The 20,256-nt window shown below is 37.1% G+C and overlaps 1 protein-coding gene and 1 long non-coding RNA gene across 2 annotated transcripts; one reads left to right on the plus strand and one right to left on the minus strand.

Annotated features, from left to right (window-relative positions):
* Positions 1–384: 384 nt before the first annotated feature.
* On the minus strand, positions 385–1,540 carry LOC112188146 (ethylene-responsive transcription factor 3). Its single transcript, XM_024327192.2, has one exon. It carries the CDS (start codon positions 1,168–1,170, stop codon positions 475–477), a length of 696 nt encoding a protein of 231 aa, XP_024182960.1. The 5' UTR covers positions 1,171–1,540; the 3' UTR covers positions 385–474.
* An 11,911-nt stretch (positions 1,541–13,451) lies between these two features.
* Positions 13,452–15,213, plus strand: LOC112185364. The gene is made up of 3 exons (XR_005805752.1): positions 13,452–13,814; positions 14,698–14,754; positions 14,951–15,213. It is a non-coding gene; the product is annotated as an uncharacterized LOC112185364 (long non-coding RNA).
* The last annotated feature ends 5,043 nt before the right edge of the window (positions 15,214–20,256 follow it).

The following is a 20,256-nucleotide window of genomic DNA, read 5'->3' on the forward strand; positions in this document are numbered from 1 at the left end:
AGATCAAAAGAACAATCAAAATGAGGAGGCTTTACAGCATAAGATTAGAGATAATTTTTTTTTTTTTTTTAGATTTAGATAATGTTTTTGTACAGAAAAGGGGAAAAATATAAGATGGGTGATGATGAGAGTGAATCTGATCAAGAGGGCAAGCAAACCCAGAAGTCGGATCCACCAATTTGTAACCAGATCTATATTAGCTTTAATAGTACAGACGATAATGATGATGATGATGATGATGATATTCCGGAGCCCATCAAAGTTGAAGAAAACCCAGATGCTATTCTACAACAACAACAAAGAACAATATTCTAACAGAGCAGATGTAACAACAAAAACAAAGATAAGAAAACTCAAATTCTTCTCTCACCCACCAGTACCAGATTTTTTTTTTTTCTTCATAAGATATTCCGGAGAAGAAAATATGGTAGAAGATGGAAATTAAAAGGGACCATTATTTAGATCCATGTAAAATCAGAGGCAGAGCGCGGTGGCTTGAAGATCGTGATCATCCACGTTGTCGCCGGAGAAATCAAAACCATCCATCGGCGGCGGCATGTTCAGATCGAAGGGCAGGGCTTTGCGGAAAGACGACGTGAGGACGCAATCGTCACCGTCGTCGACGACGGAGGAAGATGAGTCACAATCGCTGTGGCAGTCCTCTGGCGAAACCGGATACACCGGTCTCCGCTGCGTGGGTTTCATCGGAGGAGGCTTGCCGGAGTTGACCCTCGGTCCGCTGAAGGACTCGACGGTGCTGCTGAGGCTGCTGGAGGTCGGCCGGCTGGCCTGAATCACATCGATCTTAGAGCAAATCGCGTCGTCGTTGAAATCGCCGCCGTAGAAAGGATCGCAGGGCAGGGAGAAGTTGGTCTTGGCCTTGGGCCCCCGTAACGATCGGGCGGCGGCATCATACGCTCTGGCCGCGTCCTCGGCGGAATCGAAGGTCCCGAGCCAGACACGCGTCTTCTTCCACGGGTCTCTGATCTCGGCGGCGAATCGGCCCCACGGCCGCTTCCGCACGCCGCGGAATCTGATTTGCGGTTGCTGCTGCTGCTGCGACGAAGACGGCGTCGTTTTCGGGGCTGCGGCTGCCGCCCTGGGCTTCTTGCATGATGCCGGTGATTGGTTGTTGGCTGCCGCCGCGGTGGCTCTGCCTGCTCGCCGCATGGGGATTCGAATCGGAAAGAAAAACCGGAAAAGATATATAGATAACCAAAGAGCAAAGAAAGAGAGAGAAAAGGAGATGGTAGGTAGGTGAGAGGGCCTCTCTTATGAACAGATATGATGATGGTGGTGGTGGTGGTGGTGGTGGTGGTGGGTTTTGGCCGCTCTACCAGTTCTCTTCTACCACCTCCTTTTGAGGGTTTCTCAGATTAGGAAGGGGTTGATAGGATGTGGTTTCAGTTTTGTTGGGTCTCCATTTTTGGGTTGAGAGATGGTGTTAGACTCTCTCTCTCTCTCTCTTTGTTTCTCCGATCACTTTCCTCTTCTTCTTATTTCGCTCTGGTTTTTCTTCCTCTCTCACCGTTTTGTTATCGTCTCATCGCCTTTTTTATTCGGTCCGAAGCCGAATGCGGAAAAAGAAATTGCCGCGTGGAAATTACACAAACGCCATCGCACAGATCAACTACGTGGCATCTTTTCTGCTTTTTTTTTTTTTCTCTTTTCTTTTTTTTTGGTTGTCCTTTCGGGATTTTCTTTTCTTTTGAACTAAAAAGTCTGTAATTTCACCAATATCCGAGTGAGATTCATAGTATTATTCAAATTACATTGTGAGGATTATTCAAACCATCATCAATGTAATTGAAAATTTACCAAAGTGATCTGTTTATCTAAAAATTGAATATTCTATGTGACTTAAAAGTTTAAAAGTTATATGGTTAGTTTCTTGATATGAAGCTAACCAGTTAGCTCTATAGCGTTTCTCTATCAATCAATACTCAAAAGTTTTTCCAACATCAACATTTGAAACAATGTCATTTTCATAATCTTTTTTTCATTTTGGAGAAGGAACCCAAGAATTTTTATTTCGTTAGAAGTTTCTTGCTTTTTCTTTCTTTAGAAAATAAATATTTTTAGCGACATTACAAGGTCAATACCAGAGTATTTCAGACATTAGAGCCTAAACTTTCAATCGTAGTATGTCAATTCTGTACACTTTGATGCTAAAGTTATCGAGGATGATTACGAGCAATGATTAGGAAAAATAACGGTTACGTGAGTAATAGTTGCTTATTGTTAGCAAACATTTGTCATATATGGAACCTCTAATAAAGAAAAACAAAATATACGAGGATGCATTAAGACTTTGGAGTAGCTTACATCTATTCGTTGTTCCAATGGGACACATGCGGCAATCACTACTAGAAAAACCCCCCATCACACACGGATGAGAATCCGTGTGAAATGATAGTATTACATACAGAAATCCGTGTGAAAACACCAATACACACGGTACAACGACGGATTAATAATCCGTACGTATTGCTGGCGTTGCTAATACTACTTTCACACAGATTTATCTAATCCGTGTGAATGCTTTTGCTGGGTCCCACATAAATCACAACTCCAGCAATTATATCCATAACCGAAAAGATCCGTGTGTACCAAATATAATATATTTGATTGAATTTTATTAAATTAATTACAGTTACATATTTATTGTTTGGTCCCTCAATTTATTGTCCTTTCAATTCCCATACCACTACATCTCCTGTCACCAATACCACCAAATCTCCGGTCCATTCCCATACCACTACATCTCCTGTCACCAATACCACCAAAACTCCGGTCCATTTGAATTCATTAATACCACCAAATCCATGAGGCAGAGCCAACTCGTCCGATTCAAACACTAATCTCACAGAAGAAGCAAAACAGATATAGTCGCAGGTCTGTAAAGCATGAGCTGATATACAAGTTTCCGAGACCGGAAATCTAGTACCCAAAAAGCAGGAAATTGACCAAATCTAGAAGCAAAACCGAAGTTAGTGGGTTCGATTGTAGATCTGTTACGGATTCTTCTGCAGGCACCAAATCGGGAAAAATAATAAACTTTCGATCAGAGAAGTAGTAAGAAGTGCAGAAAATCTAGGAAGGCAATCACAATAATGTAAATTGGGCAGAGATGGAGAAAGAGAGACTTACAGTGAGTTTGTTGAGAAATATCGAAACTTCTTGGCTCTATTTTCTGCTGGGTTTGAAAGATCTTATACCAACCAACAACATCAGGCAGATCTACAAGAGTTATTAAAGAGAGAAAATTGAAACCCAGGTTACCGGGGGATTTGGCATCACGAGTTCATATATGAGGTCAACTGAGGGAGAGAGAGAGATCTGAGCATTTTCCATCGATCAGTTCTCCATTTTTCTTCTTCTCATAGCTCCTACTTGCGGTGGTGCCAGAAACAGCGGAGGAACCGCCGGGGAACTCAGAGCTTCACGGCGTCGATTCTCTTCCTAAAGCTATCGGCTGAATGGTCTGACCCCAGGAGGACATCGGCGACGAGAAGAGGAAACGATAGGTGCCGGTGCGCTGTCGTGAGGTGGCCAGACGGAGGAGATTCCGTCGGATCTCCTTCGCGGGTTACCGGGTCGAGAATCCGGGTCGAACAGCTGTGAACCTTCTGGAGCCATCTCTCTCTCTCCCTCTCCCTATCCCTCTCCATCCCTGCGTTCCTTCGATCTCCAGCCTTATATCCTCTCTTTTAAATGACTTTGGACGGCTCAGATGGAGCGGTGGATATTTTAGATGGCTAGGATCACACCACCGAAATTTTTTTTTTCCATTTAATATTTTTCATAATCCCAAAACTTCCAATATTTGTAACAATTAGCTCGGGTATCTGAAATATTCCCCGAGAATTCTCACGGACTCATCGCAACGCATACATTATCACATAGTCCAAATTTTGAAGACTTTATGAGAAATTTCGATAATTATTCCCGAGGACCTTAATAATTACCGAGATCGTAAAATCTATTCCAAACGATCTCTCCTTATCCTGATAAAGTTTTCCGGGGCTCACATGTATTTTCTAAAGTTAGTTAATATTACAATAATGTATTAAATTTAAACAAATTTACCTCGGGTGTTACAGAGGGAGATTGGGAATAGGTGATTGGAGTGAAAAAAGAAGAAATGGAAATAGGGACTCGCAGTGTATTTGATAGTCTACAACCCATTTTTTGAGTCTCTGTTCGGCAGAATTTGAAGGAGCTATAGAGATATTTCCCTCTTTCGCAACAATTGTTTACAGCCCCTTCTTAGCCACTAGTAAACGATAAAAAGGAAGTATGAATATTAAATAATATATACCAACCTAAACTCTATCCACTCATGCTTTAAAGAGAAAAACAATAAAATTCAAAAATTCAAAATAAGTTAGGAAGTTGATAAATTGAAGTTAAATAAAGTGGGTCTATGAAATTTGCAGGAAAAAAATTCCCCAAAGAAAGAGAGAGAGAGAGGTGTGTTCAATTGCAAAAAGCGTTTAAAAAAAATTCACACGGATATTCGTGTGAACCAAATATTTATCAGAAATAATGTGCCAAATATGAGTACAATTTTATGTAATAATTTATTTATTTATTTTGAAATGAAATTCACATGGATTTTGGTGTGTCAATTCTAATTCACACGGCAATCCGTGTGAATTTCTGACACATATACAGGGTTTTCACATGGATGACTGTGTGAATTTTTGCGGCCCCACTTTCAGAAAATAATTCACACGGATGACTGTGTGAATGAACTTTTCACACGGATATATGTGTGTATTGCAATGTTTTTCACACAGATTTACGTCCGTGTGAATATCCGTGTGCATGTCATCTGTGTGCATTGGGGGGTTTTTCTAGTAGTGAATATTGCCAGCAGATTGTGGCTTCTTTTCATAACATACAAGTATTATCGGTTTGAATTTTATAAATGAATATCTGTGATTTGTAGGTCGAAAGTATCATGTGGTACATTCATCACATAGCAAGTGATACAATTACAATTTAAGGGACTATATATAATGGGATTCATAGGAAAATTTTGGATCATCAATTTACATAAACAAAGGCGTTGATCAGAGTTCTTAAGAAATCTTATTGATTCTAAAAGCCGAATTTGAGTATAGATGTCAAGGACCAAGACACCAAGAGTCCTTAATTGCTGACGAGTGACGATCGCAGAGAATTCAACAAAGGGCTGCTTGGGGTTTGTGAGCTTGTCTTATAGACTGGAACCCTTGAACCGAACTAGTACAACTTGATTTGAGATGTTCGATTTTAGGCTTGAGCCTTTGGTCCTCAGTCACTAGGGAATTGTTGGGACTGCATTGTAGCATTATGGACATGTGCACTTTGAGCTCGACATTACTTGTTCCACGTACATCTTATGGGTATGGGAGTGGCCGAGTGGGTGAAAATATATGAACAAGCTCGTTAATGTGACTCAAGAATTATATGATCCTCAAGTAGGGAGTGTATAACTTGCCACAAAAATAAGAAAAATAGGGAACAAAAAAATACCAACAACAACAAGAGAGATTAGAGTATCTTAATGACAATAAAAGACCAGTCGCAATTGTTCTTGGACCAGATGACAGCATCTTCTTTCACCCAAAAGAAGTATCAAGTGGCTGCACAAGTTCGAATGTAATGACAAGATATTAGAGCATGAATGGTATGACAATTGTGACAACTATACAATAAACCGATTTTAACTTCAGTTCAGAAAGCTAAAAAGTTTTCCATGTGGATGTGGGTATTGAAAATCTACACAAACTAATCATCCTACTATATATTGCCAAAAAAAGGGTAAATTCTCTATTTGGACAAGCAAATGATCTAAGTCCAACTTCTCCTATATATAATTGAAAATATAGCTTCATTTGGTTGTAACTGTAAATGTCATGTATTATAGACAAATTTATACAAAGAACCATATTTTGAAGGTTATTCTTTGGAGTTATTATTGGGTATTCTTCTGTTTCTTTCAGGCCATAAATGTTGTTACTGTTCTATCTTTTGGTTGTCTAACCTTTGTTTAATATATAGGCAAAAGGTCTAATTGGCTCCGTCTCCAGGTGGTCGTGTTCTTCTTAGTTGTAGTTTTTCTTTCGTACAGACAAACTCCAAGCGAAAAAAAAAAAAAAAAAAATCTTTCACAACATAGGCATTTAAGAAAAGATAACAGTAGGATTAAGAATAGAGTAGCTAATTGTGCACTCTTTGCTAGTTGGTGCTTGTTAGAATACAAGTCTCCTGTAAAGATTTCTGATATTATTTCAGAAAATACTCTAGATGCTTATTGTAAACAGGGGTTTAGGCTCAATGTCACCCTCTTGTATTCAACAGTTTCATTAATCAAGGCTTGAGTACAGCCGCACAAGCTCTTTATTAAAAAAGAAAAAAAAAAAAGATAACAATAGGATTAAGAGCAATGAATATTTATAAAAGTAACGGTTAAGTGACTAATTAATACTTACTGCTAAAATGTTAAGATGATCTAATCTAACGAGAGACTAATAAAATAAAACAAAAGATATGAAAATAGAGTTGGGAGAAGCTATATTTCAATGTGATGCGTAGAATATGGTATTGTTATAACTTATAGTTTGATTTCTAACTAGACAATTGAAGTTGATAAGTCGAACATATCACGTCATACAATAATTGCATTTAAATTTTTTCTTTCTCTCTCAAATCACACTGTTTAATCGTACCATATATTATTGGGGTCATATGGAAACAAAAGTTCTGATCCTTGACCTAGAGGGATAAAGTAAAAGGTCAAGGCATACCTAGGATCCTCCGTTTTTGTTTAACAGGGTTTGATAGTTAACCGTCACATAGCTAGGATCCTCCGTTTTTGTTTAACAGGGTTTGATCCTTTGAGCCTGACTAGTACACTTTGATTGGATGCTGGATTGCAGCATTGTAGGCTCGAGCCTCTGAGCTTGACCGGTAGAAAGCCGTTGGGACAATGAGACTGGTCCATCGGGCGCATTTCGACCTATGAAATATGTTGGATATTTGATTGGTTGATTTTATTTTATTTTGGTTAAGCTGTGTGATTCATCTTTCTTAATTTTTAATGAATATGTTGTTTTGCTCGGTGAAACATGTAAACAGTTACTAAACAACTCACATGTACTAATGTCATACTTAGCTCTTCAGCAAAAAAAAAAAAACCGAGTATAGTAAAAAATCATATGAATTTTGATTCCAATGTCTATAGCTAAATAAGTTATTTTGTTTTTTTTTTTTTGAAGGCCTTTAAATTCAAATTGTAAAATATCTTATTATCTTTTTCTTGGTTGTAGAAGTTCACTAACCTTTTCATCATGGAATAAGCAAAATATTATGGTAAAAAACAGATTCGATCTTAGGTGATTATATATACTCAATCAATCACGTGAAACAACGTTTTCCCAAGGTAACTATGAATTTCATCTTCCATCACAACTTTATTATTAAAATATCTTCCTATTTCCGTGAAGATAGCTCAAATTGGTATACCTTTTCTTTTCTTTTTGTCTATCAATTTTTTTTTTTTTAAAGAAAGCTTTGATATGACAAGTTTGCATGGCTTATACCCCAAGTAAGTACAAGTGAAGCATCCAATATTGGAGGCTTGGAGTATGAGTGTTATTGACGTTTCTTATAATCACAATCAGAGAACACTATTTTAACATATCCGATTTTTATTATATAATAATTTATTATACATACATAATAACTAATTTATGAGTTCAACTCAAAAAAATTTTCTTACTAAATAAAGACCGGATTAAATGATACTGACAACTTCTAAATTTTGGACATAGTTTCTACTTTCTACAATAATTTATCATTATTACGTTTTTGTCTGGTACAATAATTTTGGTGTACAGTATAATTGCGACGCAGGAGCTATTTATTAAGCAAATGAAAGTGATTAAAGGCAAAGGGGCATATACATGATGGTTTTTACTATTTCCCTTGAAAATGAAAAAGCAAAGCTGCAAAACAAAACGAATCTCTGTTCATTGAGGACAATGGCATTAGGTATGAGTCTGACAATGCTGCCCCTTGGCTGCTGGTTCTTAAAATTCAGGCAGGGCAATAAATTGCAAGCTGAGGGTTTTGGTCTCATGGCAGGATTGAAGGTGTCCAGAGAGAGTTATTGTTGAAGGAGATTCTAACCCAGGAGTATTACTATTGTTTGATAACATCAACTTCATCATATATTTCCTGTGAATCAAATTTCGTTGTTGTTCTTTGGCTACTCTAAAGAGTAGGTATAATAACTAATAAAAGCGTAAGGGTCTTCTAATTGCCGCCTGAAGAATTTTCTTGCTTTTAACCTTGACATGTTAGTGTCCGATTTAGAAAAGATCAAGATTGTATTTTAGAATTATTTTTCTCATTAAAAGAAAAAAAAAAGGAAAAGAAAAGGAAGAGGAGGTTACTGACACCACCTCCGACCAAGGTTCAACGATGGTAATGGGGTTTGGGCTCCACTCTGACCGTCAAGTCAACCATTTTCCAGACTGCCAGTCTCTCTCTCTTTGTTCCATCATCTCCTCCAAATTCACGCCTCTGGTTTCGTTTCACCTATCAAAACTCTTAGATTTACTTAGTTGGCAGGGTAATTCATTCATTAAATCATCACCACGGCACCACCTAAAGTTTTCCAAGTCTAATTATGCTGCAAAATTATTGCTTCTTGAAAGCAAATGAGATACGGCTTCATATGAAAATCATATTCGTGGATTCTTCTCCAAAACCAAACAAGAGTGAAATTTGTCACGTACCAAATTGAGCACAATTTTTGCATAGTTTTCATCCCCATCTCCAACTAGTACGTTAAATACAAATGTGAATATCTAGGGAAGGCGAAAGCACTAATAGGATGGCTCCGCCCTGTACTGGTACGTAACTACGTATGTCCAAATATATCTCCATATTTCCCCAGTTATGTTGTGAGTTTATTGTATTGGTTTTCAATAGGACCTAGAAGTTGACTGGGAGCAGCAGGTTTCCCGGTTAAAACAACCGGCAACGGCTCTTCGTCAAGCTAGTCGCCAAGTAGAAAACCATGGTGGGCTTCGGAAGTTCTTGAAGGCAACAACCGACAGCTGTACATGCTTCTCCCTTTGCTTATAAACTATAATCCACTCCACGTGTCCTGTAACACGGTATTTCCAATCTGTCCCATACCCTTAATTAATTCCACTTTTTGCAGCCTCATAATCGATAATTTACTACACATAATTCAGTAAAAAATTTAGAATATCGATAAATACTAGTTAGAGAGTCCGCGCTTTGCTGCGGGTAATATATAACTGCATTCTAGTTATATAACAATTATCAATTGATTTCTTTATAACTGAACTCTCACATATAAGGTCTTGGTGTTCTATTATATACTTGAGAATAACCCCAAGAAACAAGTTTCTTTCTTTGTTTGAAGCTACTCGATTTTTGCCCATGTTTTATGTGCCTTCCTTGCTCATGCTACCCCCTTCTTGACCTAAAATGAAGATTAACACTATGAATTTAACAATGGTTGGGATATTCTGAGTTCCATCTCTTCTACCATCTAAACTCTAGATTATGTTGGCGTGAGTCATACTTATCTTATTTATGTAGATATTCTGTAATATTCCTTGATCTGTAATATTATGTAATATCTGTAGTATTATTAGGTTTACTATTTACCTTAGGAGTAGTACTTGTCTTATTAGACGCAATTGTAATTTGTATATAATTCATTCTTATAAGGTGAATGTTACATCTAAGCTATTTAGTCAAAATTATCTCTTGGTTTTCGTTATATTTGACTTGGTATCAAAGCAGAGATCCGATCCTGCACTCTGACTCATTGTTCTTTGATCCTTGACCCTCGTTCTTTGTGATTAGATTTGTTCCTTGTCCTTTGATCCTTTCATCACCGTTGCCTTCTTATATTTCCAAATACTTTGTTGTTTTTCCTTACGCTGCGTATTCACCATGGTGAAATATCAAGACGTTTCGACCGTGATCAAGCAAGATGGAGATGGTGAGACTTCTCATGGTTCCAACCAAATTTCTCTCTCCATTAAAGATGATTCAACTAGAAGTTATGGAGGTGTCAAGCTCAATGGCTCTAATTACCGAACCTGGAAGAAGATTATGGAGGCTCACCTTTGTGGAATCGATAAGGTGGGCTATGTTGATGGTTCGATTACTGAACCACCAATTGCAGCCAACAATTATTCAAAATGGAAGACTGCAAATGGCTCAGTAACCTCTATTCTTTACAAATCCATGACTGAAGATGTTTCATAGATGATTATGGGGTGTAATACAGCTGAAGAAATCTGGAAAAGCCTTAAGGAGATCTACTTCAACGGAACTGATTTTGCCGAGGTTTATGAGTTCAGCACTCAAGCCTCCCGTATGACACAAGATGGAAAACCAGTTGCCATGTATTTTGTAAAACTAAAGGGGATTTAGCAAGAAATTGATCAAATGCGTCAATGTCGCATGAAGTGCCCGGATGATGTCAAGATTTATAAGGAGGAGCAGGATCTCATGAGAGTTCATTTTTTTTTGGCTGGCCTAGATCCAATATTTGAGAATGCAAGGAGCAAATTGCTTCGCCGGATTACCACACCAACCTTGCAGCAAGCCTTTGCTTATATTCTCAAAGATGAGACCCAGAGGGCTGGAACCACTACAAGAGAAAATAGCAAAAGCGAGGAATTTCATTGTGACAACCAAAAATTCGTCGCAAAAACTTGGCAAATGCGAGGAAATTTCAATTGTCGCACATGATTCCATCTGCGACAACCAATTTGTCACATAAAATAGGTATTTGCGACAAATTGACAGTTGTCGCCCATTTGACATTATGCGACACCCCATTCCTCGCAAAATGTCAATTAGGCAACAATTTCTACCAACTGTCGGCTAATGTTTGTGTGACGACTTTAACTTCCTCGCAAAAGATTAATTAGGTGACGACTTCTGAGAATTATCGCTTAATGTTTATGTGACAACCATATTTTTGTCGGTGAAGACTGATTTAGCGACAACTTCTGTGAGTTGTCAATTAATGTTTATGTGGTAACCTTAACTTCCTCACTGAAAATCAATTGGGCAATAACTTTTATGGGTTGTCGCTTAATGTTTATGTGACAACTTGAATTTCCTCACTGAAAACTAATAAGGCGACGACTTCTACTAGTTATCGGTTAATGTTTATGTGACAACTTTAATTTCCTTGCAAAAGACCAATTAGGCAACGACTTCTACTGGTCGTCGCTTGATGATTATGTGACAACTTGAACTTCCTCAATGAAACCCAATTAGGTGACAACTTTTATGAGTTGTCAGTTAATGTTTATGTGACAACTTTAATGTTATCGCAAAATGCCAATTAGGCGATGATCTCAATGGGTTGTCGCTTAATGTTTATGTGATAACTTGAAATTCCTCACTAGAGACCAATTAGGCGGAGACTTTTACTGGTCATCGCTTGATGATTATGTGACAACTTGAACTTCCTCACTGAAACCCAATTAGGTGACAACTTTTACGAGTTGTCAGTTAATGTTTATGTGACAACTTCAATTTTCTTGCAAAAGACGAATAAGGTGACGACTTCTACAGGTTGTCGCTTGATGTTTGTGTGACAACTTGAACTTCCTCGCTAAAAACCAATTAGACGACAACTTGTACGAGTTGTCAGTTAATGTTTATGAGACAACTTTAATTTTGTCACAAAAAACCAATTAGGTGACGACATCTAAGGGTTGTCGCTTAATGATTATGTGACAACTTGAACTTTCTCACAACCTACTGATATATTATAGAGGAAAAATATCTTATCTTCCACGGTTTTTGAAAATTTCTCCGATATATTAGATATTTGAGATATATCCCCATAAAATGCACAAATATCTGTCAAATGTGAGAAGAGAAAAAAATCAAAAAGTTACTCGATTATTCCTAAGGTTTCTATATGGTGGTTATGTGGGGGTGTAAAAGTTAAGAACGGTTTCTAGTCGGGAAATGGCCTAATAGAGATGCACCTCAATCTGTTTGAGAAAAATACCTCGAGGTGAAATCTCTCAAGGTCGATTTAGGTGAGGCGAGTGAAATCTGCTCAACGAGAATCTAGATGAGGTGAAACCTCTCAAGGCGGATTTGGGTGAGGCGAAATTCCCTCAAGATAAATCTGTGTGAGGAGAAATCCCCTCAAGACGAATATGGGTGAGGAGTAATCCCCTCAAGAAAATCTGGGTGAAGAGAAATCCTCTCTTTATGAAGTTTTTACTATTGTTTGTACTTTCTTGTTGAGGTGAAATTTATCTTTCCTACTTGAATTATATTATTTAGACTGGTTTGACTAGGTACTCTATTCCTTATTAGATTATGATTCTAATCATAGGGGAAAATCTGGGTGAAGAGAAATCCTCTCTTTATGAAGTTTTTACTATTGTTTGTACTTTCTTGTTGAGGTGAAATTTATCTTTCCTACTTGAATTATATTATTTAGACTGGTTTGATTAGGTACTCTATTTGATTCTAATCATATTCAACTTATATTTATTTTGTTTACTTCTCTATTTGCTACAATATGTAATTTCTATAAATACCTTCAAGATGAAGAAGAATAGATTCATCGAAGCTTATTGATAAATTTTTCATCCAGCATTCTTAGACATCATGATTCATTCAGTCGTCCACTTGCCACGCGAGACTAAACTTGTTGGCCCAATAGGATACTGTAGGATGTATCCAATTGAGAGGTAATGCATATTATTTTTTTTGAACTTATTTATATTTTTCTAGTGTGCATTCATAAACTAAGTAACTGTTTTTAATTCATAGGGTGGTGGGAACATATAAAAAATATGTGCGCAATAAAGAATTACCAGAAGGTTCTATTGCTGAGACTTATATCTCGTATGAATCATTAACATTTTTTTCAATCTATCTTCGACATGTCAAGACAACCTTTAATCCACCAAAACGAAACCTGTCAGGAAGTAAACCAAACGCTGAGATTATGACCCGAGTCAATTGAATCATTAGATCATCTATGTTGTTTGATATTTTTGACACTGAGATTCAATGTTCCTTTTTTTTTTAAGGGAAATTTCATATGTTCTTTTTTGCTATTTTTTTGTTTTTGTCGCAAGCGCACACACACAAACTAATTATGATTGTGATTCCATAATCATGTATCATATATAAAACTAATTATAATTATAATTCCATAATTACGATTCTGATTCCATTTTTTTTTCCCTTGCACTCTCGTACAACATTTTTGTTATCAAACATTTTGGCATTAATTGTGGTCCATTAGATTTAGGGTTTAATCAATGGTTGACGTAAAATCCATTAAACTTATTACTTCTTCAATATTTATCTATAAATTTATTAAAAAACATAAATAAATATCTAAACCTATGGAAGAACTCAATCAGAGCTTCCCGTTCTTCCCTCAAACAGCCGCAAAATGTTCTTCGAGCTATCAATCTTCTCTCAACGGCGAGAAATCTAGGCGGGATGTTTAGAGAAAAGAGAGGAGTCCTAATTAGGATTCTTCTTAACCCAAGCGAGATCGAAGGCAATATAAAAGGGATACTGCTCCTTTGATCACCACACAATTGACTACTCTCTCGTCTCCATAAGGTTGAGTATGTATGAATGTATGATGTTAGTTTTTTCTTTTCCAATTTCTTCGATTTTCTTGATTTGACTTTTGATTTTTTTTTTCTTTTGTCGAAGTGGAGATTACAGGTGTTCTTCGGTCAATTCTCCAGTGTTCAATTTGCAAGGTATGTTTCTCAAAAGGTCTTTAAGAACCTATCATGATTGTAATGTTTGCTAGTTTGGTTGGTTCTATGAGATGCTTCATCCATGGAAGCCATGCAAGTTTTTGTTTTGAATTTCACCGAGATTTGCATCTATTACTGGATTTTGCTTTTAGCTTTAGTAAATTCTTGAAATTTTGGATGCTTTGGAATACCCTTGCTTCTGCAAAGTAAACCCTACATGATTTTGTTCATTTTTCTAGTTGTGTGTATTACTTTTGTTATCGTCAGTTTATAGATTATTTTCATGTATAGTTGGATCATAGTGTTGACCATAAAAAATGGTTCTCTGTGACGTTTTCTGGTGTTGTGTCTAACTCCATGGTTTTTGCTTTGCAATTTTGTGTTTTATCAATGGTTTCTGTGTGACCAAATGGTGAAAGGGCTAATTTTAGGATTGGTTTGTGCTATGTTTGGTGTCTCTTCTCTTTTTGGCAATGTCCCGATTCACTGAGTCTGCCTCCTGCTAAAAGAGAATGCTTTCTGAGTTATTTAAACCAGATCATTTTTCACTCTATCTATTGTCTTAGAATGAGGGACTTTTGAGATTATCTTTTATATATGTGCTTGTGTAGCTAATAGTAAGGATGAATAAGGGCTTACTGTTGTAGGATGAATAAGGTTTTATTTATACGTTTACTTACTGACACTTATTGATTATCCTTTACCTTTTGTTGTTAGAGTTGATTTACCTACAGTTCCTACTCAGAGTTAGATGTTTCTACATTTAAGGTCCTCAGTTGTTCAATATTGTTATCTTTTTAATGTGAAGCATCATTTGCAGATAACTAAAGTTTGGCGAATCCTCAAATTAACTAAAGTTTTTCATCCTTGATGTCATATTCAGGAGATAATGACTACCAGAAAGCTATCCAAGTTGGAGCACTTTGAAACAGATGAAAAGGTAATGGAACAGCTTTCGGTAGTTCTGTAATTTAAATATTCTACTGCTAATTAAAATTTGAGTTCTTCTTTTAGGTGTTATTTATATCACCACAGTTTGAAATTTTCCATTTTAGGTGTTTTTTTTAACAGAAGATAGTTGTACTTCTACTAAACTTTGAATAAATAGTTTGACTCTTTCTTGTTATGTAATGCAGATGGCGAAGAGATGAAGATAGTGTCAATCAATGCAGACAATTTGGAACATGAGGAATTTGATGAAGATGATGAATTTTGATTCGTAAAGTGGTTTTGAGCAATAATTAGTTTAGGTTTTAGCTAGTCTTGGTAAACAATTCTTTTTTATTAACTATTATTATTTTTGGGTAGAATATTTGTAGACTTTATTTGGGTTATGATTTAGTAAGTCTTCGAATATTATTATTTGCAGATGAATATTATTAATAAAGTTTTTTTTTAATATTGAAACTATTTTGAAAATTTTAATTAAATAATTAAATTTGAGCAAGAAATATTTAGCCATTTGTTGCATTCCGCTTATTATTAAATGAGACAAACAACCTAGCCACATCTATAATTGTTTGCAACAAACAATCGTTTCTCGTTTAATTGAAAATATGACGACTTTTGGGTTGTCGCGATTAGTTGTTGCTTAATGTGTTTTACTGATTGTCAAAAGTGACGAAATTACACGGTTGTTGCTTTTTCAATATACGACGCAATTAGTTTCTCGATGAAATTATACGAGACAAACAAAAAGTCTCGCATATAATTTTCTACAACAAATACATATGTATCGCATATTAATATATGCAACAAAAATAAAACCTTGCAGTTATTTTTTGCAACAAAAAGAAGTTTCACATATAAATTTTTGATCAAACATATAATCCTCGCAGACGGCATATGCAACATAAACGAAGTCTCGTATATTACAAATTGTAACAAACATAAAATCTCATATATAGCATTTTGTAACACACTTACATGTCTCACAAGATATCATATGTGAGGAACGAATTGTGTCGCTTATTAAAAATGTGACAAAAATGCAAGCCCCGCAGATGGAATATGCGACGTAAATGAAGCGTCGTATATTAAAAATAGTAACAAATATAAAGTCTCTCATATAGTTTTTTGTAACACACTTGTGTGTCTCACAATTTTTGATATGCGAGGAACTGATTGCGTCGCATATTGAAAAAGCGACAACCGTGTAATTTCGTCGCTTTTGACAATCAGTAAAACACATAAGGCGACAACTGGTTGCAACAACCCAAAGTCGTCGCATTTTCAATTCAGCGAGAAATTTAGACTTTTTACAACAACTTTGAGTTGTCGCCGATGACATTTTCTCTTGTAGTGAACTAGAATAGTTATTTCAGAAGTTGCAGGCCTTGCAATACAATCAAAGCCACCCAATCCCTCAAGTAATCGGTCACTCTCAGGCAATTGGCCTCCTTCTTCTCTGCGTCCCTCTCCTCAAGGTCCTCCTCCAGGGTTTTCCTCAAATCTGACTTGTAATTACTGCAAGAATCCAGGCCACATCAAAGCAAATTGTTACAGGTTAGTCGGTTTTCAAGCAGGCTACTTTGATAGGCCCGACCTCAGGACAACAAACCCAAGGGAAAAGTTGTTGTTCATCTTGTTCAAGACCAAGATTATTATGCGGTGACAGAACCAGATTACACCAACTTTGCTGGTAAGGATACCGCATCCGTAAGTCGAGGTGGTAATGGTAAGATTGGAGTTGCTTAAAAAATTTATAGTTTTACTTGTCGCAATACTTGGATAATTGATTCTGGAGCATCTGACTATATGACCTATGATCGTAGTTTCCTTCTTTTTCTTAATCCACCCTCTATTTCCTCTGTTGTCAATGCCAATGGTGATTCTTTTCCTGTTTTAGGAATAGGGTATGTTCGTCTCACCCCTTCTTTGACACTACATGATGTTCTTTATGTCCCTGATCTCTCTCATCATCTTACATCTGTGCCTCAGCTTAATACTCAATCTCGGTGTTCTGTAACATTTTTTCCGTTGTATGTGATTTTTCAGGACCTCCTCACCAGGGAAATAATCGGCAGGGGTTATATGAGGGGTCGACTATTTCATCTGGATTGTATGTTCGACGGAATGAAGCTGGAGAAGGCAGTCCAAGCAGCGTTGATTTCAACTGAGGTTACTAATCAAGTTAAAGAATTATGGCTATGGCATCGGAGATTGGGACATCCTTCCTTTAGTGTCATGAAGAAATCTATGTCATCCTTGTTTCTGGGCATTGATGAGTCTAAGTTGCACTGTGAGTCAAGTGTCTTAGCTAAAAGTCATCGTACTAGTTATCCTTTGAGTACTACTAGAAGTTCTTTTCCTTTTGAGCTTATTCATTCTGATGTATGGGGACCTTCCCGTGAGTCAACCTTGTCTGGCAAACATTGGTTTGTTTTGTTTATTGATGATTATACCCGTCTTACTTGGGTCTCTTTAATCAAACTACTTGCCCTCAAACCCCTGAACAAAATGGAGTGCCAAAAAGAAAGAATCGTCATGTTCTTGACATAGCCCGGTCTCTTCTATTTAGTGCTCATATGCCTAAGTATCTTTGGGGAGATGCAATTCTCACTGCTTGTCATCTCATCAATAGCTTACCTTCCTCTGTTCTCAATGGTCAAACCTCATATGCTGCCCTTTGAAATCATGTGTCAGTCCCTTCCTTTTCTAATTTCCCTGCTTGTGTCTTTGGGTGTGTTGTGTTCATCCATGTTCCTAAGAATCAATTGTCCAAACTCGATGCTAGGGCATTAAAGTGTGTTTTTGTGGGCTATGGTGTTAATCAGAAGGGCTACAAGTGTTTTCATCCTCATATACAGAAAGTTTTTGTTACCATGGATGTCACCTTTTATGAGGATGCATGTTACTTTTCTCCCATCAATCCTTCACTTCAGGGGAGAAACACACTTTTTTGGAAGAGAAGTCTTGTGAGATTAAAATTCAGCCCATTGAAGCCAACGACACTCCTGTAGAAACAGAAAAGGCAATTGCCTAACAGAGCATTACCAGTTCTGAAATGGAAAAGGCAATTGCCAAATAGAGCATTGCGAGTTTTGAAACAGAAACGGCAATTGTTGAATCGTCTACCCTTCGCCATGCAACTGTCGAACAGAGCATTCAAGTTTCGAAACAGAAAAGACAATTGTCGAATCATCTACCCTCCACGAAGGCCAAGCTCGTCCACCCCTCTTAGATACAGATAACCCTTGTCAACCAATCCCTGAGGAGCGTCCCAATCTTGAGGTTAGTGGTGTTTCTTCTAACCCTGATATTGGTGATAGTGTGTATGTTTTGCCTCCTAGGTCCACTCGTGGTAAACCACCTCGTCAATATGAACCAAGTTTAGATGTTAAGTCTAAGTATGCCATAGCTAACTTTGTATCCACCCACCGGTTATCCAAATCCCAGGCTTCTTTTGTGAATCAAATATCCTTTGTATGTGTTCCCAGTAAAGTGCAGGATGGTCTCAAGGATCTCAAATGGTCTCAAGCTATGAATGAAGAGATGGAGGCATTGGAGAAGAATAATACTTGGGAGTTGGTGCCACCTCCACAAGGAAAGAGAGTTGTTGGATGTAGATGGGTGTACACTATCAAACACAATGCAGATGGTTCAGTGAACAAGTATAAAGCAAGACTTGTTGCAAAGGGATATACTCAAACATATGGCGCGGATTATGAGGAGACCTTTGCTCCAGTAGCAAAGATTAATACTGTTCGAGTGTTGATGTCTCTAGCAGCTAATCTAGATTGGCCCTTGCAATAGTTTGATGTGAATAATGCCTTTTTACATGGAGAGCTATCTGAAGAAGTCTATATGGATCTACCACCAGGATATGAGGCAAGCACAGGAGGTAGATTTGTGTGTAAGTTAAATCAGTTTTTGTATGGACTCAAACAATCACCACGAGCTTGGTTTGGAAGATCTCTCAAGGTATGCATCGTGTTGGGTACAAGCAAAGCAACTCTGACCATACATTGTTTCTGAAACGATGTGAAGGTAAATTAACTGCCTTGATTATTTATGTTAATGATATGATAATTACTGGTGATAATTTAGAGGAGGTTGAAAGATTAAAAAATCTGCTTGCATCAGAGTTTGAGATGAAAGATCTTGGTTCTCTTAAATATTTTTTGGGGATTGAGGTCGCCAAGGGGAGTTCAGAAATTTTCTTGTGCCAGAGAAAATATGTGCTTGATTTGTTGACAGAGATAGGAATGCTAGGGTGTAGACCTGATGATACTCCTATTGAGCATAATCATAAACTGGTTGAGTACCCTAATCAAGCTCTTACAGAGAAGGCTCGCTTTCAGAGGTTAGTTGGCAGATTAATCTATCTCTCACATACTCGGCCAGACATTGCATATGCAGTTAGTGTTGTGAGTCAATTCATGCATAATCCAAGTGAAACTCATATGAAAGCTGTGATCAGTATTCTGAGGTATTTAAAGTCTGCACCTGGAAAAGGTTTGATGTTTTCAAAGCATAATCATCTAGATATTAGTGGTTTTATAGATGCAAACTGGGCCGGTTGTGTTACGGATAGAAAATCCACTTCTGGTTACTTCACTTTTGTAGGTGGTAATCTTGTTACTTGGAGAAGTAAGAAACAAAAGGTTGTGGCCAGGTCAAGTGCTGAAGCAGAGTATAGAGGAATGGCTCATGGAGTTTGTGAATTACTTTGGTTGAGAAATTTACTTAGTGATTTGGGATTTAAACCCAAACGAGCCATGGATTTGTATTGTGATAATAAGGCAGCGGTGGATATTGCTCACAACCCAGTTCAACATGACAGAACTAAGCATGTTGAGGTTGACAGACATTTCATTAAAGAGAAGCTCGATGCTAAGCTTATCTCTTTTCCTTTTGTCCACTCTGAAGAACAGTTAGCTAATGTTCTTACAAAGGCAGTATCGAGTAAGGCATTTCATGACTCACTTGACAAGTTGGGCATTCGTGATCTGTATGCGCCAACTTGAGGGGGAGTGTTGGCGTGAGTCATACTTACCTTATTTATGTAGATATTCTATAATATTCCGTGATCTTTAATATTATGTAATATCTGTAGTATTATTAGGTTTACTACTTATTTTAGGAGCAATACTTGTCTTATTAGGCGCAATTGTAATTTGTATATAATTCCTTCTTGTAAGGTGAATGTTACATCTAAGCTATTCAGTCAAAATTATCTCTTGGTTTTCATTATATTTGACTGATTAGATATCAAATCAGGCACAAAATGAGAACAAAATCAATTTTATCACCTTAACATCATTAACAAATGAACGCTTCCATTTAGAAGTTAGCACAAGACTTCATAACAGAGTAAGCATAGCACGGTTACAGTTAGTGAATTGGCCACCTGGTTAAAGGGGTTTTGGTGTTTTGTTCAGGTGATAAAGTCTTGTAGAATAAAGCTACTGGTTCGTGTGCTATATGTTGAAGATAAGGG

The sequence above is a fragment of the Rosa chinensis genome, chromosome 2 (assembly GCF_002994745.2).
Source record: "Rosa chinensis cultivar Old Blush chromosome 2, RchiOBHm-V2, whole genome shotgun sequence".
NCBI classification, from domain to species: Eukaryota; Viridiplantae; Streptophyta; class Magnoliopsida; order Rosales; family Rosaceae; genus Rosa; species Rosa chinensis.

Coding starts and splice junctions, on each gene's coding strand:
- LOC112188146 (XM_024327192.2), bottom strand. CDS start 1,170: ATGCGGCGAGCAGGCAGAGCCACCGCGGCGGCAGCCAACAACCAATCA.